The sequence below is a fragment of the Phodopus roborovskii genome, unplaced genomic scaffold, assembly GCF_943737965.1.
Source record: "Phodopus roborovskii unplaced genomic scaffold, PHOROB, whole genome shotgun sequence".
NCBI lineage: Eukaryota > Metazoa > Chordata > Mammalia > Rodentia > Cricetidae > Phodopus > Phodopus roborovskii.
In genome coordinates, this window is record NW_026126444.1 from 1,890,347 (window position 1) to 1,913,274 (window position 22,928).

At 49.4% G+C, this 22,928-nt stretch overlaps 1 protein-coding gene across 1 annotated transcript in view; it reads right to left on the reverse strand.

Moving 5' to 3' along the window:
• The window catches only part of Epb41l4b (erythrocyte membrane protein band 4.1 like 4B), a 142,546-nt gene extending 122,364 nt beyond the window's left edge, over positions 1-20,182 (reverse strand). Inside the window, 1 exon segment of the mRNA XM_051187838.1 lies at positions 19,866-20,182. Within this exon segment, the coding sequence (XP_051043795.1) occupies positions 19,866-20,171 (306 nt within the window). The 5' untranslated portion in view covers positions 20,172-20,182.
• Between the last annotated feature and the right edge of the window lie 2,746 nt (positions 20,183-22,928).

Sequence of the window (22,928 nt, forward strand, 5' to 3'; positions counted from 1 at the left end):
TGATGTTTCAGATAGGACTAATCCCTCCTGGGACTTAGAAGCACAGCTCTCAATGGACCACTAGAGCTGGATGCCTTCCCTGTGTCTACGCCACCGCCTCCAGCTTCTGTGCCTGAAGCATCCATGAGCATCTGTCCCAGTGCTCTGACAAAGCTGACTTCTGCCATCCTCAGAAAAGCAAAGTGGACTGTTGTGGTCTCTTTCTCATGTTCTGTCTCAGCAATTCACAGGTAAACCCATATAAAACACAGTGTTCACTGCAACTGCAGAGAACTGTTTCTCAAAATCCGGCAGTAACTCAGGGGAAAGACACACCTTACAGTCAGCCTTCACTCGGTTTGGTACCTGGCTTGACTCTGTGTACACAGCACCAACATCTGTCTGGTTTTCTCTCTCTCTTTGGCAAGTATTGACAACTTGCACATTTAAGGCACCAGAGCAGAGGGTAGAAACTACCTCTCTTTGATCACCTGTACCAGCTGGTAACAGGGATACTCCACCCATGCTCAGGTCCTCCGGGCTCAGAGTTCACCAGCGGCAGCGGTCTGGCGCCTGGCAGGGAGCAAGTATCTCACAATATTGGCTATGGCTATGCTGTTTCCATTTCCTCCACTGGCCCTCCTGGCCATAGGTTCCATTCAAATAATCTTCCTGGATCACTCCTTAGGGGTCTTTCCTATTGGCCCCTTGCACTGGCCTCATGTAAACCAACCAGGAATAAACCCAGGGTTTGTGGCATCTTAAATAAATATTTGTGTGTATAAACACACACACACAGAGAGAAAGAGAGAGAGATACATATACAGATGATATAGACATAGAGCCAGTGAACCCTTCTTTAAGGTGTTCCCTCTGAGCTCTCAACCTCAGCAACTTACCATGCAGAAAACATGGAGTTACATCTGTCCTTTGCTCTAAGTTCCACCACTAATTCCAGCCACCAAATTCACTGGCTCCCAAGGTCACAACCCCTAAGCACCCACTCTTCCTGCCCAGACTCAGCACCAGACTCACTGACAACAGCAGTTCAGCTCAACGGTGACTGCCTGCTTCCTCTCACCCTGCAATGCAATTCCTAACTCTGCTGCTTTAGAACACCCCATGGCCACTGCTGTCCTTCCAGTCTCTCCAGCCTCAGGACTCCAGGAGCCACTGCTGCATGCTCTCCTGGGAGAGGTGGGTCCTGCCTGGACCATCAGCTCTGTCACCTCCCCCTAAAAACTATCTCCAACCAAAGCCTCTATTTCTTCTAGTGAATTCCACAAGGCTTCCAGCTGGGACACACGCTTCATGCTGTGGTCACTGGAAAAGCATGGTGACACAGCAAAGAACTAGCTCACAAGTCAAAAGAGTAAGAGAACACAGGTCTCAGCCTCTGTGTTAATTTGCTCAAGCTGTCAGAACAAAATGCCATGCACTTTGTGGTTGAAACAGCAGAAATGTGTTTCCTCCCTATTCAATGTGGAGATAGGGCTGGTTTCAGGGCCTCTTTCTTGGCTTATAGAAGCCTATCCTCTTCCTAAATGCTCACATAGTATGTCTGTGTCCTGATCCCCTCTTTGAATGAAGACAGCAGTCATGATGGATTGAGGACTGTCCCCACACCCTCATTTTAATTAAATGTCCTCTTTAAAGACCTTATCCCCTAGGGAATACAGACGAGAATGTCAATGTATGAATGTAAGAAAGAAAGAAGGGGCTTAATTCAGCCAAATGGGAGTAACAGTAAGTGCCCCCTGCCTCACTGGATTCACCTCAGGAGGGCAGCAAGCACTTAGGAAGACCCTAGAAACTTAAAGCCTGCAGGCCAATCCTCTGTCCTCCTGTGAGCCATACAAACCCAGTGTCTTTTCTACAGGGCCACTTTAGATTCTCGTATCACTAGAGACAAGCTAAGGGTCCCCTTTCCCATGACAATGACCAAACTCCCTCAGCCCTTCCAAAACTACAAGAGGAGGTGCAGTATGAAGACGGACAGTGTGTGCTGCCATGAGTTAACTTCTTAAAGATATATAAACAGGATGACTGGTTGCATTTTTGGGGGGTCCTGAGGGAAAGCGTTCTCCCTCTTGATTTAAAAGCACAGAACTGTCATGGTGGGATAAACATTTCTCTTAATAGGAAACAGTATTTTCCTCCTTTTTCTATTAAGCAACCAGACTGCTCTGTTCTCGTGGTCTAAGAGGGTGGAGGATGGTCATGTATGTGTAGGTGTATGGGAAATGTAGGGAGTGGGGGTGGATGCAGGTGTGGAGACCAGACTGTGTGACATCAAGTGTCTGCCACAATCACTTCTCCAACTTTGTTTCACAATTTTAAAATTAGCACCCAAAGTATTAGATGTCATAATGGCATTTTCTTTCTTTTAATACTTTATAGAATTACTTGTTTCATGTGTCTGATCATTTTGCCTGCCTGCATGTTTGTGCACCAAGTGCATGCCTGGGATCCACTGAGGTCAGTAGTGCTACAGTTACAGACGGTTGTGAGCCACCCACCGTGTGGGTGCTGGGAACAGATCCTGGGTCCTCTGAGAAAGCAGGAGCTGAGCCACCTCCCCAGCCCCATCATTACAGAATTTCTTTAACAAACATGTTTTGGTAGTCCATCATTCCCTTCCATCTCTCCCCAGCCGTGCCTCGCTATCCCTGATCTCCCTTCATAGTCCCCCAGTCTCTTTGCCTCTTTCATCTCCCATGTGTCCTCTTGCCCATTCTATACCCACACCCATCCTCCACCCATCCTTCATTACCTGCTTACTTTTTGACAGTCTCTCTCACTAACCTGCAGGTCCTGGAGTCATCTGGGCTGGTGGCCAGAGAGCTCCAGGGATGCCTGTCCTGGCTTCCCAGCACTCAGATTGCAGGCAGACACTCCTATGCTCTTTACACAGCACTGTGGGTCCAAATCCAGGTTCTCAGGCTCGCTGGCAAACACCTGCAGTGGTTCTCAACCTTCTTAACACCGCAATCCTGGGACCCTTTAGTACGGTTCCTCACGTTGTAGTGTGCCCCAACCACATTACTCCATTGCTACTTCATAGCTCTAATTTTGTTACTGTTATGAATCGCAATGTAAATATCTGATATGCCAACCCTGTGTGGGGTCACAACCCACAGGTTGAAAACCACTGCTTTACCCACTGAATTACTTCACCAAACTCCCCCAAGAACTTTAAAGAATATATGAAAAGATGAGTACAAAAAGCTGGAGCCAGGCTTCCTGGGTATATCCCATTCTAGAGGCAGGGTCCCAAATGAGACCCGCCATTGTCTGACACATCTGCTGCCTCATCCACAAAACAGGGATGCACTGCCCTGTGAAGGCCTGGAGGGTATGGAGTGACTCTAGGGTGGATTTGCACACTGCTTGGAGATCTGCAAACAGGAGACATCCCTTGCTGGGGGTAACCTCTATCTCTCAGGGGTGAGCCACTCAATTTCAACACACGATGCTCTCCTTCCAAACTAGCTGGCTTACCATACTATGCACACTGCTCAATGCTCAACAAGGAGCACCTGGGGTACACTTATAACAAAACTGACCCAGTCCAATTAAGCCAAGAATTTGAACCAAGAGTTCTCTCAGCAGCTCCCTGCAGGGCACGGCAGCTGATTTCTGCACCCAGAGCTGTATCATATGCTATGCATAGGCTACAGGGACTCTCTTAAAGTTTCGTCCTTACCCTTCAACGTAAGACTGAGCTTACAGGGCCAAAGCTGGCACAGGCTCAAAGGGTCCAGGTTAAGAGGAGACGCCAGCAGATCATGAGGAGCTGGGGACCCTTACCTACTATATGTTCAATCTGTGTGTTCTAGGAGCTGCTTAACTACACCATGCTTCCATCTCCCCATCTGTAAAGTAAGGGTGCCAGTGAGACATCCTGTGACACAGGACTATGCTAAGCCAGAAAAAGAATGGGGGAGGTTGAACAAGGAAAATGGCTGGTGCACCTTAAAGACATTATGCTAAGTCAAGGCAGGCAGACAGAAACTGCTACCCATTGTAGGATTCTACTTACATGCCCCTCATCAGCAAACCCACAAAGAAAAGATTAGGTTGCCTAGAGCAAAGGAGCAGCAGGGAGTGCCTGCTTAATGGGTACAAGGTGCACAACACTGAATATAATAGATGTCATTCACAGCAAACTGTTTGTCATACCAGTTCTACCACAATAAGAAATCATTTGCAAAAGTAAAAGGCCAGTAATGCTATATATCACTCTAATTACTACATAAAGAAAAGTGTTAGGCCTGTCTGTAGCAAAAGTGTCCTGCAAGCTCCCAGGCAGGAACGGGAAACAGCATGAGGTGATGGCAAGTGGCAAGCTCCATCAACACTGTATGTAGCATTTCAGATGAACCTGGGAAGATGGCTGGGCCATGAAGAAAAAACTAAAAAGAAGTCAATACCAGTTGTAGTGATATACACCTGAATCCCAGCACCCAGGAAGCTGAGGCAGGAGGACTGCCATGAGTTTAGGGCCAGCCTGAGAGATACACAGTGAACAGAAGAAAAAAGAAAAAGAAAGAGGCAGACAGCAAAAGGAAGGTGAACAGCAAGGCTGGCTGAGAAGTGTGGACTTGCTCAGGGGCTGCAGGGTGACAGTCACTGCTGATTTTGCAGCTGAAAATGGTTCAAGCCGGGTTCTAATTGTGGGGTATGGGGCCAAATTCTTACTGTGGAGTGCTCCCTAAAATCAGAACATCCACAACTCTGCCAGAGAGTTACCCTGAGTACAAAACAGAACCAGAAAAGGCAAGAGCCTAATACACACACACACAGAGAGAGAGAGAGGGGGGGGGGGAGGGTTGAGTAAGGGATGTGGGCTTGTCAAACCTATGCCCAAGAAATTGCCTAGAAGCCTTCAAACATTCTGAGGACAGTACCCTGTCACACCCATGCCCAGTAATTCTGGGGATTACCAAGAACCTGGGGTGTGTCCCAGAATGTGGACTCTATAAAGAGTTCCCTAGGAGCCTCTAGAATGTAAGAAACTTAAAATCACAGAGCCTGGAGAGATGGCTCAGAGGTTAAGGCCACTGGTTGCTCTTCCAGAGGATCCAAGGGTCAATTTCCAGCACCCAGTGGCACCTCACAACTGTCTGTAACTCCAGTCCCAGGGGATTCCACACCTTCTGGCCTCCACAGACACCAGGCATGGCCAAGATGCACACAGAAAAACATGGAGGCAAAATATTCATACACATAAAAATTTAAGCAACATCATTATAACCCAATAGCCCAGAAAAAGCAAGAACTGAGGCCACAATGCTCCAAAGGCTGCCACACTGTACAGAGATGACCCAAGAGTCCAGACCATTTGAAGTCTGTGACAACTGGGAAGACCCACTGCTGAGCTTTGCCCTTTCAGTGAGGACCTGAAATCTGGGAGGGGAACAAGCCTATAGCAAGTTCACCTAGGACATCAAGGCAAGTCATTTAGACTCCTTTTTAGGAGGGTTAGGGAATGGATAAAGCATGTCAAGGACAATCCCGGACCCTGCCCTACATGAGCTCCTGGAGAGCGGAGCCCTGTTTCTGAGCATCTGCCATCCCTGCAGAGGGTCTTACATAAGTGAGGGGCTCTGTGGCTTGTTTCTTTTGATAAATGAAATAGCTAAAATAGAGCAGGTCTCTTTGGTAAATGGAATACACTAGCCATCTGGGCAGCTCCTGGATGGGGAAGGCTCATCTCTCTGTGAGTGAATAAACTAAGTGAAACATTACAGCAATTCTAGCTCATCCAATCCTTTCTCTTTTAAAAAAGAACACAAGGCAGGGGAGGGCTCAGTGGGTAATGTTCTATCCGTGCAAGTGTCAGGACCTGAGTTCAAGTGCTCAGAACCTACATTAAAAAGCCAGAGGCAGAAGAGCGCACATCTACAATTTCAACACTCCTACAGAGAGAGCAGAGGGAGAGACAGAATCCAGAATCCCTGGAAGCTCACAAGCCAGCTAGCCTGATGGACACACAGCAAACAGTTCCTGCCTCAAACAACAAGCATGCACTTCCATACCTGGATGATGCTCTGCATCAAAAATAAGGGGGAGTAGCTGGGTAGGGGTAGTACACACCTTTAATCCCAGCACTTGGGAGTCAGAGAAGTAGGTGACCTCTGTTTGAGTTGAGGCCAGCCTGGTCTGCAAGAGCTAGTTCCAGAACAGGTAGGGTTACACAGAGAAACCCTTCTCAAAAACAAAACAAACAACAAAAGAAGGGGGGGGGGGTCTTGCCCTTCACAATGCTGCAGCTTTCTGGATTCAAAGTTAAACACATCTCTAGCTCTCAAATAGTAATGCATCCTGGGAAAACATTTTCAACCTTAGATTCCTCCTGTTTCCATTAAGACAGTCCTGATCCCACAATCTCCTCATCCTACTGGATCTGATGCCTGACCTGGACCCCAATTCCAAGCCAGCCTGAGTCCCTCCCTGAACTCTGACCAGGCACCCTCGCTGCCATCAAAGAGGTACTGATGCTGACTAACAGATACAGAACAGGTTGCTCAGGCCAGGAGCAATAAAAGGCTTGCGGCTGATGAAACACCAGGGATGGGCAGCTGAGAGTGCATGGCAGGTTAATAACTAACCCTCCTGGGCCTTTACCAAATATCAGATGCCTGGAGGAAGCCTCTGTTCGTATCATAGGCCGGACAACTCTTCCATGGCTGGGAGGAACCCTGCCTGCTTTAGAAGAGACAGACAGTAGAGGAGAGAATATGGCAGGCTCAGTGAGTGGGCGTCACCAAGAGAGGCCTGCTTAGAAGCTGCTCTGTTGACATCCTCATCATGGGTTAGAGAGAGCAGTGAGCATACCCAGGTGGTTGGGAAAGTGAACCCACTCCAGAACCAGGCTTTAGGCCAAGCGGTCCTCACTGGCTCCACGAAGCCTACCACTCAGTTATTCCAACTGTTCCATAGTTAGCTGGCTTTGTTCTCTCTGGAGTGGTCTTTTGACCTGTGTTCCCTGAAACACACTGGCATATCCAGCTGAGAGAGACAGGCTTGCAGAGGGCCTCCTGTCAGGGTAAATGGTACACATACTGGAGGGAAAAGGATAAAGAAGGGTCTTGTATAAAGGACTGGGGATGAAACAGAAAGCAGAAGAAAAGAAAATACTCCTTCACGTCTACTGAGAAGAATTTGGACCTCTTCCGTGAGGCAAGATGAGTGGGGTGTGGTTAAGTTTACTGGCAGGCACAGAGCAAGGAGTAGGGACCTTGAACGTGTTCTTTCAAGACTCAGTGCCTTGGCATATGCTGTTCCAGCCACCAGGAAAGCGGCTCAATTCCTCACTTGCTTCAGGGCCCAGTGCTCCCGCTCCCTGGTGGTATTTTCCATTGATCCAGGAGTCTTCTCTCACCCTGCAGTACCACCTTAGGCCTGCCCACTGAGCATCTACATCAGGTGTAGTTACTTATCTCCACCCACCCCTCATGATGTCCCCGGCCTGGTTTAGGTGCTTCAAATGCAACCAGTTGCCAGGGTGACCAAATGTAGCAAAATCCAGAAAACAAGGGATATACACAGGACAGATGCCTCAGCTTCTTCAACAGATACATGTTAAAAAATGAAAACTGAAATAGAGAGGTCTAGACAATTGCCTCATGCTGACTGTCAACAAAACACAACAAAGGTTTTAGCCCTTGCTAAAAACCTGGGGAAAGTCTTGACATTTGCTAAATACTCGATACTAAAAAGGAACTGTTACACTGAGATGTTTTAACAGACTTGTGGATACATTTTAAAGTATAGCCTTCTCTTCCAGAGACACCTAATGAAGTTTACACTTGAAATGGCATATGTGAAGCTTATTTTAGAGACACTAGGGAGGGCTAGCGCTGCAGGTATAAACAAGTAACAGTATGCTGGGCAAAGACAAATTCTCATTATACACGCTTAAGAGTCCATTATACAGTTCTGGGGTGACAGGTCAGTCAGCAAGGTGCTTACCTTAAAAGCATGAAGCCCTAAACTCAATATCCAGAACCCATGTATAAAAAGCCAAGGAGTCCTGGGGATTCCCTGTCCAGCCAGATTAACAGAATCCAGGCCAATAGAGAGAGAGAGAGAGAGAGAGAGAGAGAAAAAAGTGGCCTGAGAGCTGGCTCATTGGGTAAAGGGGCTTCCTTTGCAAGCTAGGGACCTGCTTACAGGTTTGATCCCCAGAACCCACATAAAGGTAGAAAGAGAGAACTGACTCCACAAAGTTGTCCTCTGACCTCCACACTCTAGCATTCACAGGTATCTCTCCTCTCTCTCTCTCTCTCTCTCTCACTCACACACACACACACACACACACACACACACACACACGGGGGGGGGGGATATTTTTTTTTTTTTAAAGAACAAGAGGGATGGCACCTGAGAAATAGCACTTTAAACTGTCCTCTGGCCTCCATGTGCAGGTGCACTCATGTACACATGCATGCACGCACACGTGTGCACACAGAAAGAAGTCATGACTCTGTCTCGCCATTGTGTACTCAAAGCCCCCAGCAGCTCCTAATAGAGCTCATTCTGAGTGACAGAAGAATCAAGCAATAACAACTCCTCCTCTGTGAGAAGAGGCTCCCAAGGAACCGGTCAGTGGTGTATTCTCTGAGGAAGGGGATTAGATGACGGTCTCGATAGGGAGCAGGTGTGAAGGTACAAGAGCACAACAGCACAACACACTGGGAAAGCACACTGATAGCAAAGGGCTGGCAGAAATCACAGGGGCCGGGCATTCCAGCAGGAGTCCAGCTCACTAACAAACATCTGAATCGTAATTCCACCAACAACTGGGGGAAAGTAAAGGCTAGGGGTAAGGGGCCTGGCTCAGTGGCAGGATACCTGCCCAGCATTCCTGAGGACCTGGTTCAATTCCCACAAAAGGAAGACCTGAAACGTTGCTGTCACTGCCCCTAGACTGCAGGCATAAAACAAAAATCTGCAGAATGCCTGACACTATAGAATGCCTTTGGAAACTCTTGGGATGCTGGGAAACAACTTGACATAGTATTAAGGAGTCCAGCCTATTCTCCTTGCTAGGCATGCAAGAAACATTTGCACACGCGCACCTGGGTCTGACAAAGTGTTGCTTTGCTTTTTCCATATAGCTCTAAACTGAAAACATCCCGAATGTCTCCAAAGGGTAAACAGATTCCATTATAGTTATGCAACAGAGTAACTGTAGAGCAGTTAGCACTCCAGGTACCTCATCATCACGGATGAGTCTCATGTGCTAGGCTAAATGAAAAAACCACCTCAGCTCACAGCACAAGAAACTAACAATGCGCTGCTTAGGGAGAGTCCTTAAACAAAAAGAAGGATGAAAGACGAGCTTCGGGAAAGACAGAAAGAATGTGGCCAGCAAAGCAGTCAGAGCCATGTGCACCTGGGACTGGTCTGTGCTGAAGCTGGGTGGTAGTACAAGGATCGTCACTGTATTGTTTCTGTTCAGATCCTTCCAGCTATAGACTGTCTGACCAGGCATGGTGCCTCACACCTATAATCCTAGCACAGGGGAGGCTAAGGTCAGGAGGACTGATGTGAGTTTGAAACCAGAATGGGCTACATGGTGAGCTCCAGGGCAACCCGAGCTAGAGTGAGACCCTGTCTCCAAAAAAAAAAAAAAAAAGGACTTTTTGATTTCATTTTTTAAAACATGCTGGGCAGAAGCAACTCTGACCAAAGTGTAAGGGAAGAAAGGAAACTGGCTCATCACTTCCCACCACCACCAGACTAAGACAGTGTGTGAGAAGAGACTGAGAACAGAGCAAGTCCCCAGGGAGATGCCAGAATTCCAACAACCAGGAGGTAAGGGCACAGCACGTAAAGGTGCCTGACGACAAGTCTCAAGATCTGAGTTTGATCCCCAGGACCCACATGGTAGAAGGAGAGAACCAATTCCTGCAGGTTGTCTTCTGCCTGCCAGACATGCATGGCATGTGCATATCCACTCACCCCCAAGACATACAAATTAATTAGTTAATTAAAATCAAATAAAAACAGGGGCTAAGGGCATCCACAGCTCCAAAGACAGTGGCACTGTTGAATGGGAGGACTGGGAGGTCCAAAACCCATAGAATTCTCTCATTTGGATAAACAATACACAGGGTGTTAAGATAAAGCTTGAAGGGGTCCTTGAATGAGGACCTTAACGGATTCCATGGCAGGCAAGGGTGACCCGGGCAGAAGGACAAACACGCCAAGCAGACAGAGCTTAAGTGAGAAGTTTTATTAGGAAGGGGGAAGGGAAGAGAAAAGAGGTAAAGAGACAGAGACAGAGAGAGGACAGAAGAGAAGAGGGAGACAGGAAAAGTCCTGTCTGCTCCAGAGGAACAGCAGGAAGGAGAGAGTGAGCGGGAAGAGAGCTGGGAAAGAACAGAAAGAGAAGAGAGCAGAGAGAGAAGAGAGGGAAAGACAGCATAAGCGGGAGGAAGTCTTTCTTTCAAAGGGGTCCTTTGCACCTGCTCATGGAACCCTGGGCTGACCAGAGTACTGCCTGAGTACATTCTGCCAGGTGACAAGGGCAGGCCAGCATAATGCCTTAATCCTTACACAGGGTACAGGCTACAACTGGGAGGGTCTCTGCTAAATGATACAAGCCTTACACAAAAGGGCAAATGCTGTAGGGTTCTACGTAGGAGATGACAGCAGTCAACTTCAAACAGACAAAAAGAAGAAAGGAGGTGGGCAAGCCTGGCCTTATAATACTATGCTAAGTGGTTTTCTAGCATCCTAGGGGGACAGACAGAGGAGGAGAGGAAGGAGGGATGGAGAGTTAAGTGTTCAAATGGGGCTGGAGTTCCCATTTAAGAAGATAAAAAAGTTCTAGAGACAGATGGTATGATGGCCATTCAGACATTTAGCTCTCTGTAACCTTGTGAGTTCTGAAAAGTTCTACTTTAGGGCAGCTGCAGCCAAACAAAGAAGGAGACAGTGAATGGGCACAATCAGGCAAGGTCATGATGACAGCATTCAGATGAGGGCAGAGCATCACAGAGCCCAGGGATGTCACCTCTGCAGGCACTTGTGGATGGGATGATATGCCAGAGAGGCCAGCAAGGCGGATGACCCCACACTAGGACCAAGCTCAGCTTTGAGTATCAGGGAATCTCTGGGTGTTCCCATGGTAAGACAAAACTCCAAGGACTCTTCTAGTTCTTAACTATAACAAGAAAAAGCTGCACACACCTCCAGCTAGGACTGTGGGAAAGATCCAGAAAAGGCTGCTCAGAAGCAAAACACTGAACCCAAACTCCAGAGACAGAGAGACAGAGCAGCAAGGCAGAGGCAGGGGCATCTACTGCCTGGGAACAGGAGAGGGGTGGAAACAAGAGCGCCACTTGTGCTCCTGAGCTGGGGGAAATGATGGGAGGGAAGTCCGGAAACCTACATTGGATCTGGATGGACCACACTTACCAGGCAAATGGCCTGTGGCCATCTGCTCTCTGGAGACCCCCTGAAAGGAGTAGGTAATACCTTGCCAGACGAGGCCATTAAAGAAATTCCCTGAGCCTGGGAGGCAGGGTGCCTAACAGGCAGGAGAGCAGATGCTCTGCATATCAACCTCCAGCCCCCAGAGACTGAGAAGGCAGAGGCAGGTATTACTCACTTGCCACACACGGAGAGGCAGGGTGGATTTAAGTCAGCCGGAGCAGCACACAGAGGGTGAGAGGCTCAGGAAACCTGTACGGCTGGGAAATATTTTGCTAAGAAAAGGGCAGGGCTGTCAAAGGAGGATATCTGCCTAGCCATGTACAGGGCTGTGGGTTCAACTCCCAGGCTACAAAACAAATCAAAACAAAACCTGCCGTGCTTATCGACGTGTATACAAAAAGACTAAAAGGAACAAAATACAACCCAACAGTTGCTACGCTGCAGGATGAGGAGATGGAAATGGTTTTCTTTCTTTTCTTTTTTTTTTAAATTTATTTTTATTTGTATTGGTGTTTGCCTGCATGTATTTCTGTGTGAGGGTGTCAGATCTTGGAGTTACAGGCAGTTGTGGGCTGCCATGTGGATGCTGGGAATTGAAGCCTGGTCCTCTGGAAGAGCAGTCAGTACTCTTAACCACTGAGCCATCTCTCCAGCCCCAGAAATGGTTTTCTTGATGACAGTTTTACTGTTGTTCTACTAGACACATCTTTATAAAGACGGCTTTTGACCGAGGTGTTGAAGAATTGCAGTCAGATTGTATCTTTGAGAAACTGCATTCAACCCTCTACCAAAGGTGTGAGCCCAAGTTCTGGAGGTGCCAAGTGGCCTTCATATGAGACTCTGGGGTACCAACGCACCTATGGACCACTGGGACAGGCTCAGAGCCATTCACCCATCCCATGCCCAGGTGAGCTGCCAGAGTTCTCAGACCAACATTTCCTCCAAACACTCTGTGCCTGAAACTGAACCTTGCTAGCTGTGTGGCTTCCGGCAGGCTTCTTAACTTCCCAGCTAAGCTGGACTCTCCTGTAAAATTCTGGGAAAAACAGCCAGTCTTTCTGAGCTTCCAGAAGGATCATCCCAGAACCCAGGACCCCTGAGCACAGATCCAGGCTCTCATGTACTTCAAAAGTCCCTCACACACTCCTTTAAGACTCAGGAACACAGTCAGAGTTCCAAGTTCACAGTCCTCCATACCCCCAAGGAGTGAGTAAGTTCCCCTTCCCCCTCCCATTCTGAATGCATTTGCACCTGCTGCCCAGGTACCTTCCAGTGAAATACAACAGCTGTACTGCTCTGTACCCTCTGGGACAGCCCCAGTCACCATGGGCATCAAAGCTTTTCCAACTCTACCACACAGCTCAGTGGCTCCCCCCTTGTGCTGCTCCCTGTGGGGATACATGTCTACCACCGACTAGGAACTCAAGAAACACCATTCCCCCTCTCCAACACACTGGAAGAGTTCCATAGGCCTTTGTTGACTACAGAAAATTTGCCTTACACAAGCTGAAACACATTGGAAAGTGATTTTCATAAACGAACAATAAAACCAAGTAACCAGGTGAGATGATACAGTTAGCTGGAGAGGGAGCACAGAGGCTGCAGAAGGTCCAAGATTGGAGCCACTGGGGTGCAGGGGACACAGGCAAGGCTTTTACAGGCATTTCAGACAGGCGAAGACTGCCACCTCCCTATCCTAGTCTCTGTTGCCTGGACTTCCAGTGATGCTGTGAACCACATCACTGTTGCCTGGCTCTGTGCTCAGGTGTCCTGGGGTTATCATTCAGAATGCTCACAAAGGCTGGCCCTAGTTATCCTGTGTTTCACAGGACAGAGTCGGGCTTAGCTGTCAGGTTAAGAAATAAAAAACAGCTTAGGAAGAGGAAGGATTTGTTTTAATTCACAACTTGAAGCAATTCATCCCAGGCACATACAGTCAAGAGCAGAGAGAGAATGGATCCAAGTATGCTTCCTACTTAAGCTGCTTCTCTTCTCTTCTCCAACTCAGGACCCAAATTGCTGTCCACATTTAGGCTGGTCTTCCTGCATCAAATTAACATAAGCAAGGCACCCCCAACCCCCCCCACTCCACCTCTCCACCCCACCCCCTCCCAATCCAGAGACAGGTCCACAGGCCAGCCTGATCCAGACAATCCCTCACTGAGAGCTCCTCCCAAATGGTTCTACATTGTGTCAGTTAAAGATTAAAACTAACCATGGCTCTCTCCCAGCTAATTCCTGAGGCAAGGAACTGGAGACAGTATCACTAAAACCTTTACCCTGCCAATAGGAAGAAAGGTGGGAGACAGAGCTCCCAGCTGGCTTCTCAGCCAGGCAGTGAGTTCAGAGGACCAACCACGCTGCAATACATGCCTGGAATGTGGTTCACAGCATCACTGGAAGACCAGGGTCAACAGTGCCTTCCCAACTGGCCCATTCAAGTTCATCACAAAATATACACTTCCATGTAAATATAAAGCTTAAAAAGTGAAGATGGAGGCACAGCACAATGTTACCAGTGGTTCCAACCTCTCATGAAATCTGAGAATCTGTCTTCACATCTCTGGCTTCTCCACATTTTCTAATCCTTCTGCTGGCAACCTGTTCTAAATGTGAGATGAAAGAGGGGGTTTGACCTACACACGAGCCTGTGGAAAGGGGATGATGAATCAGCAGGTGACCCTGGCAGTAGAAAGCCATCCAGCAGGGTGATGGACAGAGTGTAGACCCCTTTTGAATAGGGTTTTCCCTCTGGGTAGAGGAGAATAGCGGAAGGGGACATCTGCAGCCAGCCAGCCAAAGAGGTCCAGCGGTGGGAAGAACACATTTTGGAGAAGGAGGAGGATCTCTCTGTGGTTACCAGGATAGAAATTTTCTAAGTTTCCACACAAGAATGTAAGGGGAAAGCTCACTCCCGTGGCCTGCTATTTCAAAACGAGGGACAGAAATCTGTGAGTTTATACACATGGAAATACTTAGCAAGTTAATGTTTGTTCAGAGCCTTGTGCCTCTGGAGGGTCATGTTACTGGCCGTGGAAGAGACCAGGGGAGCCCCCACTCACCAGCCACTCCCTTCTTCATGTTGACGAGTGTGTGCCCAGCTTCAAGGATCTACTCTCTGTCACATCCTACCAGGAAAGATGCCTACCACTCATCCCCCCACTCCCAACTCAGCTCACCGTTTATATAATAAAGGCGCCCTTTACAGAAACAACACATGTGTACAGACACCAAAGGCTCCCCAGAGGCCCGATGAAGGGTGTGGCAAAGGATGGGGCAAGTGTGCCAAAGGCACCAACATCTATTTGTAAGAAAAGACCTGGACCAGAGCGGCAGCCAGACTTTGGGGGCTTCCTTTGCGTTCCCTCACTCTTCTCACAACGAAGGGAGAGGGGAGGCCTAGCCTTCACATGTGCTCCACACTGGCACCTTGTCCTTCCCCCACATACTCACCTGACTCTCCCTGTAAACTGACCCCGTCCCCAGGCCCTCTGCCCCCCTCTCCCAGCCACACCCTCATCACCCTTCACCAGTTGTATAGCCACAGCACAGCTGGCATCAAGTCCATCCTCCAGCCAAGCCTCCACTCCACTACAGCAAAAGCAGGCTCTCTGAAGCACAGGCCAAGACCCAGGCCAGAGACTGCCCTACCTCTACCACATACACACACATGCATGCACACCCAGGGTGGGTTTAATGCACAGTGCAGTTGCTTCTGGCTGTCACCAGAGTCAGTGTGTACTGGAAGGTGTGAGGGACAGCAGTTATCAGCATCACCTGCAGTGGGGGGCTGTGAACAGCCAGGAGCTCAGTTCCCTGAAATACTGAGCCTGGAATACTATCAGTAAACTGGATTTCTTTTTTCTAATTTTTAATTTTATTAGTATAGGTGTTTTGCCTGTATGTATGTCTCTGCTGTGATTCCCCTAGAACCAGAGTTACAGATGGTTGTAAGCTGCTAGGTAGACACACTGGGAATCAAACCCAGGTCCTCTGCTGAAGCTTCTCCAGCTCCAGAGACTCTGAAATTTTTATTTGAAGAGAAGAGAAGAGAAGAGAAGAGAAGAGAAGAGAAGAGAAGAGAAGAGAAGAGAAGAGAAGAGAGGGCGGGGGAGAGAGAGAGAGAAGGAAGGAAGGAAAGAAGGAATAAAGGCAGGCACTCAAATACAAACATGACCCACTCTTCTCCAGATGAATTGAGAACAGTTAACCTGCAGTCCCAGCACCTAGAAAGGCTGAGGGTGGAGCATCACTGGGAGTTGCAAGCTAGGCAACACAGTGAAACCATCTTTAAAAAAAAAAGACCAGATGAACTTCCCTCTTCCCTTCACATATGTTGAAGTTAGAGTCATTCTGCTACAATTTTACATGGAATGAGTAACCCTGCCTTATGATTGTCAGAAATACATCTCACCCCTATCTGCATGAGTGAGACAAGTGGCAATAATGCCAACATCCTACAACCTAGCTTGCTCTATGCCTTCCCGGAGTAGCCTATTCCAGCTCTTCGGGGAGTGACATTATACCCTCTGAATTTATCCATACATACACTGGATGGAGATGGCTTTCAATTCCAATTCAATTCCAAAACAAGGCATATGATGCTATACCCAAGAGCCTGTATGGAGGCGTCTTTTCTCTTCCAGAGTGAAACTTAAAAAACAAAAACAAAAAAAGAAAAAAAACCACCCCTTATATAGCATCCAGCCAAGCAATGGGAAACCTGCCTGGTAAAGCTCACTTTTGTTTTTCTAAAGTCCATATTACAATTTTTCAAACAACTTCTCCACATTCCAAAAAAAACAAAAAACAAAAAAACAAAAACAAAAAAGATGAGCAGTTTATAAAATTAAAACTTTCAAGAGGCATTGTAATTTGCTTTTAATCATTTCATTCCCCCCCCCCCAAAAAAAACAAGACAAGGAAACAAACACTCAGAGTTGGAGCTGCCCAAGGTGACACAGTCAAGCTGTAAGGTTATAAGGTAACGCTGAAATTCTCCACGTTTACACCATACCCTAATGAGTCAATGCCAAGTTCCAGATACAGTGAGAGCAATTGTGCCAAATTCCACACTGGCCAGCCTTCCCCCTGCAAGGCATGGTGGGAGTGCTAACTGGCAAGATCAAGGCACACGCGCACACGTGCGTGCGTGCGCACGCACACACACACACACACACACACACACACACACGGCAACAGAGGCGGGGCTGAGCAGAAGTGGCCCAAGCACAAGCCACGCCAGGGGTTTAGTCAACAAGAGAACTAATAGGAATCAACAGTGGGAGCCGTTGCCAAGCACATCAACCAGTGGGACCTGCAGCCACATTCATATAAGCCAAATGCCTGGCTCCCTCAGACCAGACCGCACCCGAAGGCTGCACATGCCTCAACTAACAGGTGGGAGGTTCCCTCCATGGCATGGCTCAGGGTGGCCCTCTGGGTGTCACCTGGAAGCTGGAGTTGGGCACCAAGCTTGCTTTGGACTGCATGTTATAGGTGGGGTTTAAAATACATTCTTGTTCATGCTTTATCCACAACCAAGAAAGCACTGACTAGCTACATGAAGGATTCAGAGCATTCAGGAATGCTAGCAGATTCAACCAACCAGACCACCCAACTCCAAGTCTGTTGGAGGGGACGCACTAGGAAAATGACAGTGGCAACTTCACTAATTATCACAACTGGGCCATGGCTTTGCCAAGTGACAGTAATGTAAGATTCTATGATTTCAACCATCAAAAACTTCAGAAAGTCCTTCTGACCCCACACCTCACACACCCCATCTTAACCTTCTGGAGTGTTCCACTGGGGAGTGTTTCTCCTATTAGCATCACTCAGAATACAAAACCATCTTTCCAAATGTGTCTTCCAAGAGCCTCCAGGGCATACCTCACTGACCTCTGTGTTCACAGCAAGTAGCTTAGCACATTCAAGACACCCCATAAATTATGAGTAACCGCACTGAGGTGCCACAGCCTGGTCATACTGAGGGTGTTAACTATGTTTGAGGCCATTTTAGAACACATGTGTCTGTCCTAAGAGGGGCTAATAAAAAGGTTTATGACAACACATAACCACTTTTGTACAGTGAGTAAAGGAATTCTTGAAACAAAGGCCACCCGAGGGTTTTAATTACAAAGGAGTCATAGACTGGCCAGGTCCCCAGGTCTCTGTGGAAATGATCCAATATAGAAGGGAGCTTAGAGGCTATCAGGTCAAAGGTAAATTCTGTCTGTGTAACAAGCAGCCAGGCAAGGCCAGAGCCCAGGAAGTAGCAAAAACCCAGAAACGGTGGTAGGGTCAAATGCCTAGAAGGAGGCACAGAAAGGTAAGAGGGTAAAGCAGGTCTAAGGGAACAGCACAAACACTTTAAATTCACAGGGCAGCCGGCTGCCTGGCGCTAACCCTTGTAACTAAGAAAATTAATTACAGAACTAATACTCAGCTCAGGGAAGACTGGTGGAGGAGACTGAGTGATGCAAGTCTAATATCGAATACATCTTTAAATCAATGAGCCATGTTCACTGGTGATTTTTTTCTTCATCTTTCCTCCCTGAAGGCTCAACGCGATAAAGCCAGTATTTGCTTTTTATTTGTCTGTGGACATGGCGCACAGTTTTACCTCTGCATGTATAAATAAAGCTCGGGGTTCACTAAATCACATATCTTTTAAAAAGGCATCAGAAACATCTGTCATCATAAGGAAACCCGAGGCGGAGGGATTCCTCTGTGCCCTTTTATAAAAGGGAAGAAACCTTTCAGGACGCCTGCCTGTGTTCCCCTCCCCCACGGCCCCAACAGCCGCAGTAAGTCAGCATCCCAACCTGTTCGTGTGTGCCTGTTTGGATCTCTTTAGCACACAGGCACTTTACTCCGTCTGCAATTTTTCATCTCAGAAACACCACTTACGCCTGTCGCAGCAACCTGACAGTAGCAATACATTTTATAAGCCAATTATCCCTGGGGGACAGACAAGAAAACCACCCGGCAAGGAGAACGACAAAGTTCCCAAGGATAGCATTCCTTTGCCAGATGCAAACTGCGCCACATCCTCTCCCAACCCAAGCTGCCCACTCACCTCGCCTCTGCTCCCCGATCTCAGGCTGCCTCTCCCAGCTGCAACAGAGCTGGAGAGCCTCATTCTTGGGGAGCAGTGACAAGAATGCTTTTTAAAAGACAACAGCTCTGGGCTGGGGAATGTTGGCACCTTTTCTATGAAAAGGCCCCGCAAAGATATTGTTATGACAAAATGCTCTCCTATGGAGCACAAGAACCACAAAAATTAAACTGCCACAGATTGAAACAGCCTCCAAATTAGACCCACACGAAGAAGCATTAGAGCCCAGGCCAGGTAGGTTAAGAGTTCTTTAAGTCCAAAAAAGATTCCTGCCACCCATCAAGGCCTAAACGCTCCGGACAATCTGTAACTCATCTAAAGCTCAATTATTGCAGCGTCTTCTTCAGTCATGCCCAAAGATTCCCAAAGGCACCGTCTGCCGCAGCGCCGAGTGCACAGTGGGCGCCCCGTTAGGCATCGGTTTGATTGGATCTGACTGGCCCCTTCCGCCAGAAAGGCTCTTTTGGTAGCTGGACTCCCAGCTGGAGATACTGCCGCTGGCCTAGCTTGCCACTGGAACTGGGCCCGGGTGCAACCACCTGTGGGTATGTGGCTGGGACACAGGCCCCAGCGCTGCCACCCGGGGATGCCCTGCACTTCTGCCAGGTGTGGGAGGCAGTGCGTAAACCAGTCCAGAGGGAGCTGGGGCCAACTCCCAGCACCCCAAGGTTTCTGCCCGTTCAAAGTTGACCTGGCCTGAGAGTTGTCTCCCAAGTCGCTCCACCCCCTGCGAGGTTGTGAGCCAGGGGACTCGTTGGGATAGGAGTGGGGGACATCCAGAGGGGGTCCACAGAGGGCAGAGAGGCAAAACTGTTCCCTAACCCTCTTCCCAAACTTGGGGCACCTTCCGGGGTTTCTTCTCCAGTGTCTCATCAAGGCCTGACACAAACCCTGGAGCAGTCCAGCATCGCTTGGAAAAAAAAAAATATATATATATATATATATATATATATATATATATATATATATATTTAACCCAGCATGGAAGGCCAGCAATGACAGGGAATGCTGGCCACCTGCGCCAAGAGAAGGGTACACCGGACGTGGGGACCGTGTGCAATGGGGTAGGGGTGAGGCCCAAAAACCTAGGTGGGCGCCAAAAAGACGCAACCCTGCGGTGCAAGGTGCCAAAGACCGGGCCCCGCAGCCTACGCCGGCTTGGTGGTCCGGGAGGGTTCCAGGCTGGGGAGCACTGGAAGAAGCTGGGGGAGGGGTCCCCGAAGAGCGGCCCGGGCAGCTTCCCAGAGGGAAACACTGAGGCAGGGGGCTCTGCCCCAAGGAGTGCAGGCTACTAGTGCCCCGCCGAGTCACTCACCGGCAGGTCCACGCTCACTTCGGTTCCGTCGAGCAGGAAGACACGGCAGTAGAGGGTGGCCTTGGCCGCTCCAGAGGCGGAGATGTGCACGGCCGCGCCGCCCGTGAGCAGGGGCCCGCCGCCGGCCGGGAACACGCTGCCCCCGGGCGCGGCGGGCAGCACCGAGGAGGTGGCGGCGGCGGCCGGGCCCCCTCGCGGCCCCCCGTCGCGCTCGTCCCCCAGCCCGGCGGCCCCGCGCCCCGCCGCGCCCCGCGCGTAGCGCTGCATGGAGCGGCGGCCAAAGGTCCGGCGCAGGAACCGCAGCATCCTGGCCGGGGGCGCCCCCTGCCTCCGCCCCCTGCGCTACCGCCGCGCCGCCGCCCGGGAGCGCCCGGCGACGCCGTCAGTGCCAGCCGCGCCGCCTCCCGCGGGCTGCGGCCCGGGGCTCGCTCCCGCCCCAGCCGAGGCCGAGGCCGCGCTCCGGCCGCCAGCGGGGCGCGTCGGCCCAGCCAGCGCCCGCCGCGAGTAGCCGCGCAGAAGAGAGAGCGCACGATCGGCTCGGGGGACCGTCCCGCTGCTGTCGCCTCTACGCGCTGGAAGGGGCGGGCGGTCGGTGCCGGCTACTGCGTAGCCGATCTTCCTCCCCCCGCCCCCCCGAAGAGCGCTGCAGGGGGACCCGGCTGCGGGCTGCTCCCGCGCCGCGCGCCGGCCGAGGGCCAGCCGGAGCAGAGCGCCTGCGTGCTCCTGGCGCGCTCGCTCCCACTCGCGCCGTGCCCGGCCCGAGGAGGCCCCCGCCAAGCACCCGCTCTCGGGGCGCCTTTTCCTGCGCCCGCAGCCCCCGCCTCCCACCTGGGAGGGCTGCACCTCCAGCCGCCGCCACCGCCGGCACTGCAGCACGCCCTCCTCCCCCGGGGCTGCGCCGGGCCTGTGCTGCCCCCTGCCGGCCCGAGTGCCCCCTGCTGCTGTAGGTGCGCTCACGTGCATACACGTAGGTGAGCACACACGTGTTTCCGGGCGCGCAGGACCCCCTGAGAAGTTGAAAGTCTCTCCCTCCTTGATCGGATGAAGAAAACAAGGCTGCCTCCTTCCTGGGAAAACTTGTTCCTGGGGCAAAGAACAACACTTCTCTTGATGAAAGAAAAACCAAATCACAACACTCAGTTTCCCCTTCTGCAGAAGATGTGGAGTAGATGACCTAGAAGGGCCCCTGCTACTTAAGTAAATTCTATCAGTTTGAAAATCTCAGCTATGACTGCAGCTTTAACCTTCCGCTCCAATGGACTCATTCCAAATAAGAAAATTGAGGCCTGTGAGGAAGGGAAGTACTTTTCCGTACTCCATAGGAGACACCCTGCTTCAAGGATCTCGCTCATGCCCAGAATTGAGGCAAGGGCTTGCATAAACAATTGCTACTGAGAAGGTTGGTCAAGGTTGGACAGACTTCTGGGAAGCAAAGTAGAACTGGGGCCATGAGAATGAATTGCATAGGACACGTGGAGGAAACTGGAGACCGAGGGAATGCCAGCTGGAGACAGAGCAAATTGCTGACGAGCAATGCCCACAGGTTCGGGATTTGCCCACAGACAAATGGGGGTGTCCCGTGCTGCAGAATGAGGAATGTGGGAAATGAGGCTGAAAGGAGGCCAGGCCTTTGGGGAGAATAATGCTACTGTTTATTAGGCTCTAATTTTGTGCCTACACTACACTAAGCCCTTCCCATACATTTCAATTTAGCCTGCTGGCATATAAGGTAATTATCCCCGTTATACAAAGAAGGAAACTGAGGTTTAGAGAGCTGAAGAGACTGACATACAGACTCATTGACCCGACTCCAGAGCCCGTAATAATACTGATTGGCAAGCAAGTGGCAGTTTTGAGTTGGAGAAGCAGTGGCCTCAGCAAAACAGAGAAGACAAGGGCCGAATGTAGGAGTCATTCCAGAACAGATATTTATTGAGAACCTGGCATTGCCTTAGGTGATTTCATCCTTTGCATCTTCATTAATCCTCATTCCAACGTTCTCAGACAGTTCTATTTATTTCCATTCACTTAGATGGATTTTGGAGCTTAGGTATGTAATATGCTTGCCCAGGGTCTGAGAGCTGCCTAGCATTCACTCTATGATTTTATGGGAATCACCCATGTGACAGTATACTCTGGAGGCATCTACAATGAGCTCTCACCTCCTTGACAGATTTGACAGGTACTATTCACAAGCTGATGTAGCTTGGGTCAGCTGACCGGTTTCTGAGGACATCTCCAGGAATGCTGCAGTAGAATGAATAATAGCCGCTCAAGGATGTCCACCTTTGCATTTTACACTTGCACTGTTGGATTTCAGCATATGTGGCAGTTAAAAAGTGGGGGAATTACTTCATTGTCATAACCAGTGGAGTCAAAGGGGACTTTATTGGGAGACAGGAGGATCAGAGTGAGGGAAGGAGCTGTGGCAAGGCAACAACTGTCTGAGGTGTGTTACAACCTCCTGGGGGGTCACGTATTAGATAGTTGCATAATTCATAACACTAACAAAATTACAGTTATGAAGTAGCGATGAAATAATTTCATGGTTGGGGTCACCATAATGTGAGGAACTTATTAAAGGGTTGCAGCATTAGGGAGGTGGAGAACCACTGCTCTAGAAGACTGAAAAAGGAGTGAGTTATACCATAGAGTCTAGAAGGAATGCGATGTTGACTTCAGCCTATAAGATCCATCTTAGGCTCCAGAATGGTAAAGGTAAAATAACATTTCATGTTGTCTTAAGCCACTGTGTATATATACTAAGTATGTATGTATGTATAGTATAGTATAGTATAGTATATATGTATATGTCAGCCAAGCAGGAACTAAAGCAGGTGCACTACATGATGTCAGTTTGGAGCATCACAACTTTCAAAGCCACCCATCTTATGAACATCTTTTCAGAGCCTTCTCTCCCTTTGAACTCCAGGCTCCACTAAGTCCAGACATTTTCTTACTATCTGTTTATCCCCACTCAGCACCTAGCCCGGGATTGGTGAGTAGCAAGCACTCATCACATGCTGCTGAATGGCCACAGGGTCCCACTTATTCTTCCCAGTG